This window comes from Ochlerotatus camptorhynchus, unplaced genomic scaffold, assembly GCF_037179485.1.
Source record: "Ochlerotatus camptorhynchus isolate MF236.1 unplaced genomic scaffold, CSIRO-AGI_Acam_v1.1 ptg000358l, whole genome shotgun sequence".
NCBI lineage: Eukaryota > Metazoa > Arthropoda > Insecta > Diptera > Culicidae > Ochlerotatus > Ochlerotatus camptorhynchus.
The window spans coordinates 795,321-813,315 of NW_027040846.1; the positions used below are offsets into that span (position 1 = coordinate 795,321).

The 17,995-nt window shown below is 35.9% G+C and overlaps 1 protein-coding gene across 2 annotated transcripts in view; it reads right to left on the bottom strand.

Moving 5' to 3' along the window:
- The window catches only part of ome (omega), an 81,732-nt gene that overhangs the window by 53,530 nt on the left and 10,207 nt on the right, over positions 1-17,995 (bottom strand). The window contains exon 2 of one of the 2 annotated variants that reach the window (XM_065231655.1): positions 14,827-15,121. In XM_065231655.1, coding sequence (XP_065087727.1) covers positions 14,827-15,060 — 234 coding nt within the window. In that variant the 5' untranslated portion in view covers positions 15,061-15,121. Of the gene's footprint in view, positions 1-14,826; positions 15,151-17,995 lie in introns of those variants that run through there. The other variant, XM_065231653.1, reaches the window with a different exon arrangement.

Here is a 17,995-nt window from a genome sequence, read left to right on the forward strand (position 1 = left end):
CGGAGATTTTTTGTATTTTGACTTATGGAAAAGAGACAAATCACAAAAAGAAAACATCAAGATTCTAAGATTCAAAATCTTTTAAATATATTAAATTTTTCGAAAGCAAACTTAACTCCTTTTTCAAACATTGAACATTGAACATACTCTTTCTGAACTTTGAATGAACTCAAATGAGCTTTACGAATACCCACACTAAGATCGTAATAAAGAAATTTTACAGATTTGTGTCAGCCAGATACAGATTAAAAAGATTTTTTATGATGAAAATGCAGATTGCCATTGGAAAAAAATGTGGCAACACTGAGCATCAGCCCTCTCACGAAGTCTTCTCACTGACGGTGCCTGTGGTGTAAAACTGAAACTGTTCGCCGCAGAGAAAGAGCGAGCGTCGTCCTCTCCGATTAATGCTAACGAATATTTGGAAAACGTGGTAGCATTAAATACCTAAACACAGAGCATACAACATCAACACCAACTTGTTGCTCCTTCACGCCGCACCACGTTTGACGGCTGACCGGGACCGACCGGTCGGTTTCTGATTTCTCGTAGGATGAGATGGTATAATAGCGTAACGTTTGATAATCTGAGAAGCGTTCGATGGTTTCAGGTGTCAAAATGTGCAGCGAAGAAAGAACAATTGGAATCGAATGATATTTTTAGGAATAAGCTTACGGGACCTGGGAAAAACAAATTTGGAATGATTTTCGATAGGATAGATATCTTCCCGAAGCTGCAAGATATACGAAGAAGTATTTCGAGTGTCATTATTTGATTTAGAATTGTACCGAGTAAAGTTTTGCTAATTTCATGTGAGTCCTAATAATAGTACACTAAAAGAGTTGGGGATAGGAATAAGGTTATAAGCATAATAAGGAATCCGGACTAGTTTCAAAGTCCAGTATTACCGGTAAATTCACCAAATTTTAAACCTACACAATCAGTAAAAAACAAGGTTGATGTGATGCAACTCAAGTCTACTGCTTTATCATATTTTTCATGAAATTGGCCAGTACAAACTTTTTGTTTTTCTTGAATTGTAATTCTACCAGTAGCAAAGCAGTTTAAAATTGAATGGGCTGTTAGTTCTTCCTATGTTCAAACAGATTAAACTGATTTAATTTGCGTTACGGAAGACCAGAAGACCTTTAGTTATCTAGCAACAACAAAATTACGACGGAAATAGACATCATGCAACAGATAATGTGTAGTGACCATTATTATCCTACACAAAATAAGTATTTAAAAAAATGTTTTCCTAAATTTTATGAGCTATGCTGAGAATAAAATTAAACTAATAATTATTCAATATTCGCATTTAATCTTATATAAATATGCGTGGCACAATTTCATATACGCAATGGCTCCAGTTTTTGGCCCCTACCCATTTAAATCACATACACACTTAAAATCCAAATCTGTCCTTAGTGAAATATATTACCGTAACAGTTCATTGCATTTGCTGATGTTTCGTTAAACCGAAATTCGGCTCTGGTTTTAGCAAAATTTGGCAATAATTTAACAAATTTCGTCAATAGTAATTACTGATCTAATTGTAAAAATCTCAAACTGCCAAAATCAGTTAAATAATTCAACAAATTTACGGAATTCACATTTTACTTTGCCGAAAATACCTAACATATCTGTCAAAACGAAGACGGACACATTCCATACGTAAAATATCTGACATAATGAAAACGACCATTCTGTTAGCCGCTCATGGAAAGTGAAATTGGTAGCCAACCACAAACTTGAAAAACAAACAAATAATGTTGAAAAATTGTATCCTAATTCTTTAAATTCTCGTCAAAATATCGATCATAATAAAAAATCCGAGAAGGAATCCGTGATGTAGGATTCCGGACTGTAACATGCAATCAAATGGCCATCTGGAGCTCACTAAAATTTATTTATTTATTGTCATCAATCAGATGTAGACCATTTTCTACAAGTTACAACCCAAGTAACATTTAACGTTTTATGAAGTACTACAAGGCTTCTATAAAACAACATTAATAAAACCCTGGTCAAGATAGCTTTGCCTTTATTACATCCACCAAAACCTCATTAAGACTAGAATCTGTCAAATTCTTATTAAAAGAACAATAAAATCTATTTAGCACCAATACTTGTGCCATTTGCCTTTGACGCTTGCCAAGCGCACTAAAAATAAACCATCAATCAAGATAAAAAGGGATAGGGTAAATTATGGCTTCGGCACCCATTGACTGTTTTCGGCAACCGAAATTGAAACGTTTATTTCACTGTATTTTCCCATCAAAACTCTTCGCTGAATGTATTAAGCCGATTCCTTACCTTTTCAGCTTCAATCTGATTACATTTTAACGGCTGTGAATTCCTGTTATACCATATTTTTCTTTAAATGAAATATACATACTACAAAATACGGCTGATTTCGAGTTGCCGATAATAGAACAGCTGGTTAACACGCAGTTTAAATGGAAAGGTTGCCGAAGTAAAAGAGGCTGCCGACAATAGTCACACTCACCTGAGAAGTTTGAAGCGCCATAAAAACGTTTTCAAACCGTTTTGGACAGTTTTGTTGATTGGAATGGATAGAATAGCTAGCAGCAGATGAATGTAAACTAACAGACACGTCATATGTGTGAGTGACACTGAGAAAATGCTAATAGAAGAGTGGAAGCTGCTTAGATTGACGAGAATACATATATTCCCCTACATAAATATCGTCCGATCTTGCCAAATTCATTGTTCAAAAATGAATCGGTCAAAAATCCTCATAAATTTCCTCATCATTAAAGTGAAAGAATTACTAAAATTATTGAAACTCATACTGTGGTCTATTTTTAGGTGACAGATTAAATATAATGTGAAATGTGGTTCGGAAAATCGAAAAAAAAGTCCGCCTTCGGAAAACGTTGATTTGACTAATTATTTTTAATTTAGGAAACAAAATATAGTTATATGTTATGTTAACCATTGCTTCCAGCCGTGACAATTTGATGATTTTCGTATTTTCTATTACTGCCCATTGATGAATTGATGAGCATAAAGTTATTTTAAAGGAAAAACTTCTTGAAAAACGAAGATTGTAAAAAAGCAAATGAAATATAAACAATATGGCGATTGCATAAACATTAATTTTCCAAAAGCCATTTGTGAAAAGGCTGTTTTGCTTTCATGAAATCGCTAACAAATGCAAAACATTTTAATGCTGCTTTTATGAAGATAATTTGCAAACTGAATTGTTTGTATCTAAAGCCATTTTGCTTGATCTTATTCCGTTTAGTTTTATGACGGCATTAATGACGACAAAGCTGCCTGGACATCCTTGATAAGGGTAATTCACCTATTGGAAGCAGTTACTCAGGAAGTGAGTTTACGTAACGTGGAACAGGTGGAAGCTCAATCGTTCCCGAAATGTTTTCCTTCTTCCGGATGAGTTTCCTGTCAAAAGTTTTCCGCAGTCCCAGTTTGGCACTGATGCTATTCGAATCATCATCGCAACGTTATTTGTGGAGAAGGCTGCCATTGCCAATATGCCCAGCAATGTTAAGCGTCTAATTTGACGGCTTCAAGTGCTGCCCTCCCAGAAAGTTTTGGAATTGGATTCCTTTTCTCTTGCGTCGACAGAATTGTTAGAATTATTACTCGATTATCCTTTGGCATTTTCTTTTGACTCTACGTTTGAATGCTCCATTGGATTAGGTTTTTCTCTGTCTAGGCGGATCCATCTTTTTAGTTTTATTTGTAAACAGTGGGAGGTTTTGTGATACACTTCATTGACACCAAAGCGCATCAATATATGCTTTTATAATGATAAAACACATTTATGGAGAATTTTGTCGTGGCATCAATAAAACAAATACCAATTGATTTACTGAACAGTTTTTAAAAGGGATAGAGTGCTGCATTAAATTCATTTTTAAAACCAGATACTTTCTGATTTTCTCGTCAGACTTTAAAAGGTTTTTAAAACGGCGTAAAGCTGAACAACTAATCAAGAATGCTTTGCACTGTTAAATGCTGTATTTAAACTAAAAATATTGCTTATTGCCGTTATAACACCACAATAATTCACAGTGAAAGCCAAACGGCTGTTAAATTGTTACTTAGGAAGTCATGTGTTAAAATTATGAACAGAATTAAAGTACTACTTTAATCTGGTTTTTGTCATTATAAAATCAATAGTTTCACTATGTTTATTGTAAGCAGTCATAATTTAATTTAGTGGACCAAATTTGGCATAATTTGTGCGATAGTAGTAAATATATTTCGAGTTCGCAGTTGCCGAGAAGGTATGTAAAAATTAAGCTTTGATAACAGTTCTACTGATTCAATCCGATGCGATACTATAACGTTCACAAACGAAACCATTGCAAATTCACGACGCGCTTTCAATGTTTGAATCAAGGTGACTACATATAGGTGTTCTAATGTGTCAAATTCATGATTCAGCCATGGTGGATTTTTGTATGGAACAGCGACCGAGTTTGTTTATAATTTGCTCTAAAACCGCACTTTTCCCCCCCGCGACCTCCTCGCCTATATAGTGACAAAGCTGTATCACCACCACCATGGTTTGAATGTTGGTGAGCATGCAGCGTGCTTCATAAGATGGAAGAGGAAATCTTATTCAACCTAATTTACGAAGAGCAAATAATAAGAATTGCTTTTGCACTGATTCTAATCGTTCCTCATGCGTGAATGGAAAAGGTGACCAAACTATGCTGCAATATGGATGGATAGTGCAGTATGGATATGTATATGAAGTAAGGATGTTACATACGTTTGATAAAGCCAAGCATGTTATTTGCTTTGTTGATAATTGTATTATAATGATCAGTTAATGCTAGTTTTGAATCAACTATAACTCCTAAATCCCTAACTCGTTCACACTTTTCTACTGCCTGGTTTCCTAATACAATTGTATTTCCTAGTTTGTTTCTTATTCTACTAATAGCTATTGATTTACATTTTTGAACATTTAGTTGCAGGAGACTTTTGTTACATCAAACATAGAATAACCTTATTTCATTCTGGTATGTCTGTATATCTTCTTTGTTTCTTGTTTCTAGAAAGAGCTTCATGTCATCCGCATAGATTAAAACTTTTATGTTTTTAAGAATAAAGGAGATATCGTTTACAAATAAAATAAACAAAAGAGGGCCTAGATGCGAACCTTGGGAGACTCCACAAGTAACAGTAATAGGGTTTGATTTTTCACCTTTGAATCTAACTATTTGTTGGCGATTAGTTAAATATGACTCAAGCCATTTGAGAAGTCTAGGTTCAATTCTTTTTTTTTTTTGTAATTTGAAAAGAAGCATGAGTGTTCGACTGATGAAAAATTTGAAATTTTCGCTCCACAGTGCTCAAACGGTTTCAAATCGGGTCCTGATTAGCCTCCGAAAGTTTAAACTCATTTGATAAGAAGCTGACTTGGCACAAACCATTTGAAGTTTATATGGAAATTACAGGGCTGTTACAAGATTTTCTTAATTTGATCCGCGAAATCCGCGATTTCTCAAAAGAAATCCGCGACTTCAAATACTAATCCGCGACAAAAAAAACTGTTTTCATTGCCTAAAAATACCATTTATATACTACTACATGGCATTTCAAGCTTATTGCTTATAGCATATTAGATTTTTGTCTGCTCTCAACTTAGTGTTCTTTGAAGTACTTTCACATTTTAATTGAGAGCTTTCTATGCCTGTACCATCCTATGCCCAAGGAAGTAGAGAAATTTACCAAGCAGAAAAATTAATAGTCCGGACGGGAAACGAACTCAGTCGCCTCCAGCTTTGTAGCTGCGCCTTTACCGACTGAGCTAAAGGAGTATCGTTTGTAACGGTTCTATAACATTCCCCAGAAAACCATTCCCTAGAAAACCATTCCCCAGAATGCACCATTCCCCAGAAAAACATTCCCCAGAATGTAACATTCCCTAGAAAAACATTCCCAAGAATGTACCATTCCCCAGAAAAGATGATGAAATTATTAATTTTCACTTTTCTTTTTTTTTTACTATTGATAATACACTAAGTTTACTTTTATGGAACTATGTATTAATCAATTCCAAACCATTTTTAGCTCTTTATAAAATGACAACCTTCAAGTTTTCGAGCACTTCGTTCATCATTTAATAAGTCAAAGGGTCTATTATGCAATCCAATTCCATCAGTCGGAAACTGTTAAACCTTATCGAAGAATTGTTCGATCTGAGTTGAAGAATTTCTCGTGATGGATTAAAAAATCGGTGCATGGAACGTTGAACTACCGATTACAAATTTATAACATTATTCCACTCGTTATTATTCCAAATGGTCATTACCCCGAATCCCTTGCGAAAAGCTATTGATTATATATTTTCCTTATATATTAAAAGACGGGAATATTTCCTTCTTTATCATACATCCAAAGAATTAATTATTTTCTCTTTTATATATTCAAAGAAGGGAATATTCCCTTCTTTATCGTTTATCCAAAGAATTAATTATTTTCTTTTCATATATTTTCAAAGAAAGGAATATTCCCTCCTTTATCATATATTTAGTGAATTAATGATGTTTTCTTTTATATATTTAAAGAAGGGAATTTTCCCTTCTTTATCGTACATCCAAAGAATTAATTATTTCCTTTTGTTATATTTTCAAAGAAAGTAATATTCCCTTCTTTATCGTTTATCCAAAGAATTAATTATTTCCTTTTCTTATATTTTCAAAGAAGGGAAAACCCATTGATCCATTAAGGTCTCCTAAAACCCCTTGACCCATTAAGAAGTTTTTCTTCTATACACGAAAGAAGATTCCAGGAGTGACTATAATAAACAAAAATAGTAAATCTAATACATGTCATATTTTTCTGGGGAATGGTTCATTCTGGGGAATGGTTCATTCTGGGGAATGCTTTTCTGGGGAATGGTGCATTCTGGGGAATGAGATTCTGGGGAATGTTATAGAACCGTTTGTAACATTTGAAAAAAAATAACAATGTATAGTATAAATTCTGAGTAATTAGTGAACATAATAAAATATTATGAGATTCTATTGAATAATACCGGCCTAGATTTGATGAAACATTATTTAATACGTTTCTGACGTATTATGCTGTTCTAAATGTTGTAGTTAATTTGGCTGTAGTTTTCTCAAATTTTAATGGATTCAAACCAAACACCCTGCACATAATTGAGAAATTACCAGCGATTCATAAGACACCCTAAATGTTCACGTCGTGTTCTGTATTTACACGAATATTCCTTGGTGTCTGTCCAATGGTGAGACATTTTCATTATTTTTTTATATCTACTATGAACCTATTCGTAGTCAAATCATAACCGAATCGTTTATGTGACTTTGTAAATTGTCGAGGACATCAGTTGATTTGTTCTACTAGATCAAACAAGGCTGCAATAATGTCTGTAGTATCGAAATATGTTCAATCAGATTCAAAGTGTCTATGTGGATCATGCATGATCTATTTCCGAGTAATCCAGATGTTGTAGGTTCTTCAAATCGTCCTGGAGTTCAAATAATTTGATCTACTAGATCAACCGAGATTGAGACAATATCTTTAGTATCGAAATATTTCGCGGCAGATGCACAGTGTCTATGTGGATCATGAATGAACTATTGCTATGTATAGCAGATGTTTTAGGATCTCTAAATCATTCTGGAGTTCAGATGATTTATTCTACTAGATCAACCACGACTGGAATAAAGTCTGTAGTATCGAAATATGTCTAAACAGATTCATAGTGTATATATGGATAATGATTTATTTCCACGTATACCAGATGATTTAGGTTCTCCAAATCGTCCTGCAGTTCAGATGATTTGTTTTACTAGAACAAAAAAGACTGCGATAATATCGAAATATCGATATGGAAATCCTAGAACATTTGACATGCACGAAAATAGGTCGGGCACGATCCACATAGACACTTTGAATCTGTTTGGACATAATTCGATACTACAGACATTATTGCAGTCTTGGTTGATATAGTAGAACAAATCAACTGAACTCCAAGACGATTTAGAGAACCTAGAATATCCGATAAACATGTCAATTACTCGCATATATACGATTCGTGTATGATTTGATAACGAAAAATGTTATGTTCATATTGAAAATAAAAAAAACCATGAAAATGTGGAATTGAGATCATTTCTCGATTATTTGCAGGGTGTTTGGTTTGAACCGGTAAAAAATTGAGAGCCAAATGAACAACAAAATTGATGGCAGCAAAATAATCCGGGACGGAAAGGTTACAATGAATTCCACAATTTTTGTGACAGCACATCAGTCCCTTCGCGATTTTCGCGACATCTTGTAATGTTTCCGCGATTTTCGCGACTGAAAGTACAAATCCGCGACAAATCCGCGACAAATCCGCGACAAATCCGCGAAAATCGCGAAATCCGCGAAATTCGTGAAATCCGCGCCTGTTGTAACAGCCCTGAAATTACTATGGGAAAACAAAACTTTTTGTTCATTGTCTTCTAGCCTTTTTACATATTGTACTTTTTACAAATTCTATAACTATTCATATGGGAATTTTTATCAGCTACAACATTTTTCAGCCAAACGTCAAATTAAAAAGTTATTAATTGTTTAAGAGATTGATAATCTTATTGCAAGATTAAAAAACTGTATTGTGGGCAACACTGTATTCTGCAATGATTTTTGTCCTCTATTCTACGCGCCATAAACACCAATGTTTGCCTGCTGAACAGTTGATTGTGCATAATCATAAGACATCAGTGACTTGAATCATTAATAATTTGTGTTCCTTGCATTTGATCGAAAAGTGGTCTAGAACAGCGTTGTAGCTGAGAAAATTTTCAACAAGCTCAGCTATCTTTTTTTAAAGTTAAGTGAGCTGGTGAATTTTTAGTTTGATATGAACCGAAATTATGGTTTCTCCATAGTAATTCCCATATAAACTTCAAATGGTTTGTGCCAAGTCAGTTTCTCACTAAATAAGTTCAAATTTTGGGAGACAAATCAGGGCCCAATTTGGAACCGTTTGAGCACTGTGGAACGAACATTTCAAATTTTGCATCAGTCTAATGGGTATATCAATACGATCAAATGCTTTGCTAAAATCGGTATAGAGTGCTTCTACATGGTTTCCATTGTCCATTGCAATCAAAGAATAGTTGACGAATTCAAGTAAATTTGTATTAGATGATCGTCCATTGGAGAAGCAATGTAGCATGTTAGTGATTCTGTTTTTGATCTGATTGAATAGTTTTTCTTTAACGATCGCTTTGAAAAGCTTTGGGATACAGGAAATAATAGCAATTTCTCGGTAATTATGTATGCCACTTTTGAATATAGGCGCTAGAAAAGAGCTTTTCCATGTTTTTGGGAAGATTCTGGAATCTAGTGTATTGAAAAACCAGAATAATGGAGCTGTAAGTTTCAGTGCTAGGCTCTTCATAAATACTGGTGGAATACCGTCTGGTCCAGAGCCCTTGGAAGTATCCAAATTGTTCAAAGTTGCCATAATATCTTGCACATTAACTTGATTAACTTGAATAGTATATTACTAATACATTCTGGGATGAATTCAAAATAATCACGATCACGATCATTTTCTGAAAAATAGGTGTTAATTTCTTGGAAGGAAGTAGCAAATAGATTGCATATATCTGCTGCGTTATCACTAACCGTTTAAAAAAAATCATTTTTATGGAAAATTGTCTGATTTTAATTTTAATTGAATTGAAGAATTTTTTGACAAGATTTTATTTAGAGTTCGGTTTTTGAATTATACTCCTCAAATGAAATATCAATTGTCATATTAAATTCATCGCAAATACGCAAATAATTTGCCAAATTATCATTGGTGCCTTGCTTTTTATAAGCCTTATGTGCCTTTTGCTGTCTAAAAAAGCGGTTCATAATTTGTCTGATATACCAAACAGGATGTTTTGAGCCACTCTGACTTTTTCTTCTTTTTAATGGAACATCTTCAAATATTATTTCAACGGCGCCGGTGGTGTAGTGGTAAACGTGATTACCTCTCACCCCAGCAGGCCTGGGTTCAATCCCAGTAGGCGCCGCCGGGATGTTCTGAGGCATAACATCTCTGATCACGCCTTCCTTCGGATGGGAAGTAAAGCCGTTGGTCCCCGGTTCATGAGTTGATGGGTCGATAGGTAGGGTCCAGGTGTGGGAGCTGCCTTCCTGGCAGGTCGGTAGCATTGGTGCTCAGCACGGAAAACAAGATCGACGGAAAAAACAAACCAAAGGAAAAAAAAACTATTATTTCAAATAAAATTTTGTAGAAGACGTCAACAGCAGTTGCAACATTAGCTTCATTCCTAAAAATCGTTTGCCAATTTATGTTACTTAATCTAAATTTAATATTTTCGTAATTTGCAAAATGATAATTAAAAACCTCTTCATACTCACAATCGTAGGGTCTTGTATATTCATGCACAAATAAAGAAAATTCGATTGCTGTGTGAAACGCTTCGTTTTTCCATAATGGATTAAGTGAATCGGTTACACAGAAATCTTCCTGAATATTCGTCTATAACAGATTTAAATAGAAATTTTGCTGATTTTTTATATGATTTATCTGGTTAAGACGTAATCAAGCAGTTTTATCAAAAAACTACAAGGGACAGCCCTATGGGGTTGTACGCAATGGTGACGTAGGACTACGTGGTCTTATATAATAAATCGTATTTGTTAACTGCAGCAGGAGCTTATGTTTTGTGTACACGCAGGCAAAAGAACATAAGAATTCCATAAGAAACACTAATGAATTTCAGCCACAAGAAATCAGTACGAATTTCGTTGATTTGCCTTATGAAAAATAATGGTGGGAAAAAATAAATCGGAGCAGACTGGAACCGAACCATGGACGTTGAGATTACGGGCCCCGTGTGTTGACCACTCGTCTTTCAAAGCTTGGGAAAATGCAATTGTTAAAGGCGTATAAGAGCTACCTCATGTTACCCGAAAATCATTCATAAGTCACGCTTAGGATATTCATATGTGTTGTTCATAAGTCGAGCCTTATGAAATTCATAAGTCTATTTGCCTCAGTGTAGGAATAGGAATTTGAGCGGGGTTCTCTCTGTCCATACTCTTTAGTATGACGCGCTTGGCATACATAGCCCACAGCGACTCACGAAGAGCTACTGATTCCGATCAATAGCGGTGCGGCTTCTTCCTCTTTTTATGGATGCTCATGTGGGCTGCAGCTCTCTGCTTGCAGGCAGCGTTTCGTTGTGTGCTGGAGAACAATGGTTAACGTCACGCGCCGAAAGCACTGCTGCTGATGCCGGCGACCGGACACCACCACACACGGTGATTGGAACTGAATCCGATCAGTGGTTGAGGCTAGCTGCTTGTGGGGAACCTTTATTTGTGTACTGGAGAAAACCACCACTCACCACGCGGTGATTGAATAAACACCGTTTGGTCAGACCGGATGGTATTCAACTTTGAAATCTGTGTTAGGGAAATCCCGTTTCGCAGGCGAATGGTGATAATTTTAATTATCATAGCAACAGTTACACATTGGTGCAATTTTCAATAGTGACATTTTGAAACATGATTAAGTCTTAAATTTAACAGATGCGTAGAAATTTTTTTGATCGATTGGTGATAAAATCATTGAAATTGGTCCAGGGGCAGCTGAATTATTAACGATCAAATTCTTTCATAATTTTGTTATTTATTCCATTTTCGGTTTTCACAAAGTGTACCTCCTTATAGAAATCACAGACGTAGCCCTACGTCAAAAATTAACTGATGTGTTTCATTTTCCCCAATGATTGCAAGTAAAATAGTATCATTTTCAGAGTCTGGAATGAAGTCAATAGTACGTTGGTTGAAGTCTCCATAAATATGAATTTTTACTTCAGACGGAAGACTAGCTGTAATTTCTTCAGCAACATAAAAAAAAATCACATGTTTCTTTACGGGCATTGTTGGGGGAGGGAGGGAAATACACAGCGCCAAATATGTGTGTTTCACCAGCCATATGCGCTTTCCCCCATACATGTTCAAATTCTCTAAATTTTGTAGCTGCGATGGTTTCAGCATTCAATTTTTTCGAAATAGCTATAAGAACTCCACCTCCTGACTTCTTTTTCGACGAATGCACATCACGGTCTCCCTGAAAACATTGTAATTGTTTCAAAATACTACTTCACTTCTAATACATTTGTCCCAACTAGTTTCAGTACCCAAAATTATTGCAAAAGGAGCAACCTACAATTTTCTTTATGGATTTCATGCGATTGAAGTTTTGGCGATATACTATAATTTCACTTGATGACTCCAGGTGAGAGGAGGTTGTAAGAACTGTTCCAGTTGTAAAATTTGGTTGACTTTGAACTAACGTATTAGTTTAAAAACTATTTACCATTCCTTCAAGCTGTCCGGAATTCGGCAAATTGGTTAAAAAGTATTGTACCTCGTGCTATCGTTGATTGCTTCCTCTACGAAGTGCGTCAATGGCGCCGAAACCACGAGTGTTCTCGGGTGCCATTTGATTGATTGTTACAGTCAGGAATCCTACATCACGGATTCCTTCTTGTCGGATTGATCAAGCCCGCTGCACCAAATATTAAGGATAATAAAATCTTTTGGTATTTTCACTACCTAGACTAAAAGTTTTAGAACATTCGGAACCTTCATGATGTCTTTTTCATGTGAACTGTTGAGCAATAGAATCCGGTAGTGCCGAGAATTACTGTCCAATGTCCAATAAAAGATTATCTCATTTGCTTTAATTTCTTGGACAAACTTATTATGGCGGGTTGTACCAACAAGTCTGTGCAATTCGACTAAAGTTTAACAACCATATTCATTGTTGGATTACCGGATTCTGTTGCTCAACAGTTTGCATGAAAAAGACATCATGAAGCATCCGAATGTTCCAAAAGTTTTAAGTCATTAAGTAATCATCCAATCACCGAACTGTACTGTTTGATGGCACTAGTGACCGTTGAATATTGAGAATCTATTATGTAAACCTGAAAGTTTGGCCGTAACGCGTATATTATTCGTTTTCTGCTTTTCGGAAGGTAAAGTAATGAACATGAATGGGAAATGATTGAGTAAAAAACGAATGAACGCAACGAATGTGAAAGAAAATAATTCTCAATGTTATATAGGGTAAATGTTGGCTTCGGCACCCATTGACTGTTTTCGGCAACCTAAATTTAAACGTTAATTTCACTATGTTTTCCCATCAACGCACTTCCCTGAATGTGTCCAAACGATTGTTTAGCCTTTCAGCTTCAATCTGATTATATTTGAACGATCGAGCAATCCAGTAATGCTACATTTTTCTTCAAATAAAGCATACGCACTAAAAACTGGGGTTGATTTCGAGTTGCCGATAATAGAACAGCTGGTTAACACGCAGTTCTAATGGGAAGGTTGCCGAAGAAAAAGAGGCTGCCGACAATAGTCACACTCACCTGAGAAGTTTGGAGCGTTGTAAAAACGCTTTCAAAACGTTTTGAAAAATTCTGTCGATTGGAATGGATAGAGAAGCAAGCAGCAGATGAATGTAAACAAACAGACACATCATATATGTGCGTGACGCTGAGAAAATGCTAGTAGAAGTGCAGACGCTGCTTAGATTGACGAGAATACGTAAATTCCCCTACTTCTGTCCGGTGCTGTTTTACGTTGTTAAATATATTCAAAGCTTGATTATTTTATCCATCACATTTATCTTATAATTCTGAATTATGTCTGAATATACTTTGTATATTTCTGTACTATCATAAACATTGTCAAGAAACCTGTATTGATCACGGGGCCTTACTTATCTCAGGTAGTAAGGACGTGGTTGCAAATCAAACCAATGCAAGGACTCGATTCAGGAAAATTTAGATTGAAATGGTTCTTTACTGCTCTGTCATTGTGCTTTTTACTTCTCTGTCACACAATAAATATCAATGCAAAAATGTTACAGGTTAAGAAAGCTCTTAATAAGCATAGTTCAATGAGCACCATAAAAAATCTAAATCATTTCAATCGTCTCTGTTGTACTCAGAGATTTATGGGATATGCCGTAATGAAGCAGTACCTTCTGCTGCTTTAATAAACTGTACTACCTGTTAAAAATACGTTCCACTTTTCCACTTGCCATTACGATTTTCTCACGATCTAGCACATAAAACTACCCAGCATTCACCATCGCCACCTGCAGTAACTTTACACAGACACTCCCCACGGAGAAACACATTGTTTCAAGTTTTGAACAAAAAATATATCGAAATTGCTCTCTAATCAAATGGTAACATGGGGTTAATTAAACCGTTTATGTTGAGTACACCAGCGCTGGCAAACCAACACTCTCACTGAGTGCAGTAAAACGTGCCAATTCTTCGATGGACGCATTATAAGTACACCATCATTTATCCAACCGCGCGTCGTCGTCGTCGTCGTCGTTGCGCTAAGAACAACAACAATAGACAGTTAACATCAATTCAACTTCGTGTGCCGACAGTAGTTTGTAGTTTATAGTCTGCGCTTTAAGTACACTTTAATAAACGGCCATAGGCGCGTTCTGCAGTTGCAAATTGATGCAAATGAATTGATTAGGCGTCCCACCCGCTCTTCTCGAACTAACTTTATAAAGCACATGTTTACCCCTCAAGGTCGTCGCTACCAACCGTGCTACCAAGCTATAATTAACACACATACTCTATCTCAACACTTGCAATTGTCTATGCAATTGCAGTCAGTGCAAGTGCATAAATTCTCACTCCCTCCTTCACCCTTTCAGTTCAACAATGGAAAATTAACGTCAAACAACCAACCCATCAAACATCGGATTCATAGTAGACCACCTACCTCATACATTTCGATCTTCATCCTTCCGATGGGCCCGATTCTGGTCCGGGCATCCGCTTCCAAATCGATTTCCTGCGACACCAAGCGCCCTTTGAATCGCCGTCCAATGGCAGTCCACTCTTCCGTTTCACTATCCGTGGAAGCACCTTCGGGAGCACTATTTTCGCCGTCGTCGTCCTCCCGTTGCGGAAGTCTTTGATACTGAACGGCAACCGTACCGGTGCTGTTGCTCATTTTACACTTGGCGCTTCACTCTTCTCGGCAAACAATGACGACCGGTGGCTCATGTTTCGACCTGGGAGATTTATGTTTGATTTGAGTTTGCATTCGGCACACAGAAGAAAGAATGCATGGAAACAGAGAGGTCAGCACAGAATTATGATTTTGATTGATTTCGAGGAACGGTAACGTGGTGTCAGCTACGGCTGTTCGCACTGCACTAACGACAAGTGTACACAGAGAGGCTAATACGCGCGATAGTGATGACCATCAGAAATGCGTTGTATCATCTCACTTCCATGATTGTACTTGATACGTATACTGTATGTAATGTAATTATAACATCACACGATGAAATAGGTCGGATTGGGGTTGTGCGTCCGGTAACAATGATTGATAGTTTTGGGAAAAGGCCTGACATGGATAGGATCCTATATATATACAGTTTTATTTATCTCTGTGAAAGGCCAGATTATTCATCTTGCAGAAATTCTATATTATTTTTCTCCGAAGCATGGGTTGCAGATATTACAGGTATCAAGGAAAGGAAACTGATTTAGGTTTAAATTAGAAGTTTCATAACGATACAGCAAAATGTGGATTTCCTCTATTCTCTTTTCACTTTGTTCTAGTGCCAAAACCAATGTTATGAACTTCGGGAACCAGTTTTAAAATTAATCATTCAATTTCCGAACGCAAACAAGTATTTTACGTTGGGCAGTAAATTCCCACTTGTTACATCAGCACTAGCCGCTTAGGTTTGGTGTAAGTTATGGAAAAGTGCGTACCTTGAAAAACACATGATTTAATATATTATGTAAAGTTACTAAAATCCACACCAATATGCCACGCCAAATGACGAATTGGGATTACTCGACCTTCGCATAATAGTGTGTCATGGGTAATCATTCACATTTTTAAAAAATCGGTCATTTTGGATGTTGCTATTTTTTTAAAAATGGCATTTGTGTCGTTTTTTAACAAATTGTAGCACGAAAACGTCACTTCTGATCAAAATGACGCCTGAGATAAAGTCTTTCGGAAAAAATATACATGTAATTTTGTTTTTTTAATTTTGAGTAAAAATTCCAGTGAAAGGCTTTCAAATTTTAAATATCTCGTAGAATATATCTTCAATTTTTATATTATTTTTTAAGCTAAAAAAATGCAAACTTTTGGAATATTTAAAAAATGGTCTCCGAAAATTGACAAAATTTGTTGAACAAGAACTATCAGGGTTGGTTGGAAATGCTAACATGAAACTTTAGTGTGCTAATTTATTAGCTAGATAATGATCTTTAGAAGAGGGTAGATGGATAGTTCCGTTAAAGTACGGCAGTATGAAAATGGAATAGATGTTGAAAATGAGCGAAGGGCCATAAATGCGACAGAATAAAGTCAAACGCACAACTTTTTCCTAACCCGTACGATGTACGTGGAGACTTGAAGTATGTCTTCAAGTCTACAGGCAAAAGATGTGCGTCCTCCTTTTGCTCATTACTGACTGCGGCTGTGGAAGAGTTCTAGCGCCGTTTCATCACTACCTAAAGCCCCACGTTGCGAGAGCATTTCCAGTCGATGGTCGCTAATAAATTATCACACTAAAGCTTCATGCTAGCATTTCCAACCAACTCTGAAAATCGCTAAGTTCGCGTACGAAGTAACATAAAAACACTTTGAAAGAACTATTGGTCAAATTTTTGAACATCAGAACATCAAATATATCTATGATTTCAGCGCTAACGATTAAATTAAACATACGATTGTAGCGATACTTTAGTTCAAAAGATTCAACACAAACCATTTATGGAAATACTCTATGAGAGCCTTAGCGTGAAACTTCAAAAACACAAATGTCAGCTTACACAATACATACAAATATGAAATTGCTACTCCTTGTTTACTGCGCGAACTGCAAACAAAGAGTACCAATTTCATAATTGTATATTTTGTAGAAGCTGACCATTATGCTTTTGAAGTTTCAAGCTAAGGCTTCCTTACCTTCAATATTTGCATTTATCCGTATGACGAAGTAAATCCAATGACGTTCCTATGTGTTTGTACGAAATTCGATCCCGTAGGCCGAATTTGGAAGCAGTTTCTCGCTCAGTGTAGACGGTAAATACTTATTATAGTGCCTTTTACACTCTTCGGTCATTCGCGACTTGTCCGATATGGATGAGATTCAAACTCGTAATTGTGAGGTGTGAGGTATGGATGTTAACCATTACACCGCGGTTGGCCCGGCTCAATCTTATACACGGACGTAAAAGGTAGGTCACAGGATGCACACTATAAAATAATGAAAATTACATGCAAAGTAATATATTTTTATTTTCTTTGATTTGTTTTCCGTACTGAGTACCAATGCACAGTGGTCCAGAATGTAAATTTAGATATGTTTGAGTCTGAAATTGAAACTTTAAACTAAAAGTCTCTTCTACAAAGTTGTTTCTTATAGTTAGGCCCTCATTTTTATGACAATGAATTCTACGGTGGTTCTTATTATCAATAACCAAAAAATCTAACTTTTTTGTTTCAAGAAATTAAGGTATACATTCCTGAGCAAAGTTATAACTGAGCTAATTTCAAACAACTTTGTAAAAAGAACTTTTTTGTATCTCTTAAACTGACCGATTTAGAGCCATTTCTTGATCACATTTGTTTGATCGGCAAAAGATTTCGACAAACTCTGTGCAGCAAAAATTTGCGCCTTCTAAAGATCTGAAACTTATTTGAAGGCCCCTGTGCTGAGAAATTTGAAATAAGAAAACAAGAGCAAAACAACTGTATTTTAGAGACACCCTAACTCAATTCAAAAAAATAGCTCTAAATCAGTCAATTTAAGAGATACAAAAAAGTACTTCCATACAAAGTTGCTTGAAATAAGCTAAGCTATAACTTTGCCGAAAAATGTATACCTTAATTTCTTCAAACAAAAAATTAGATT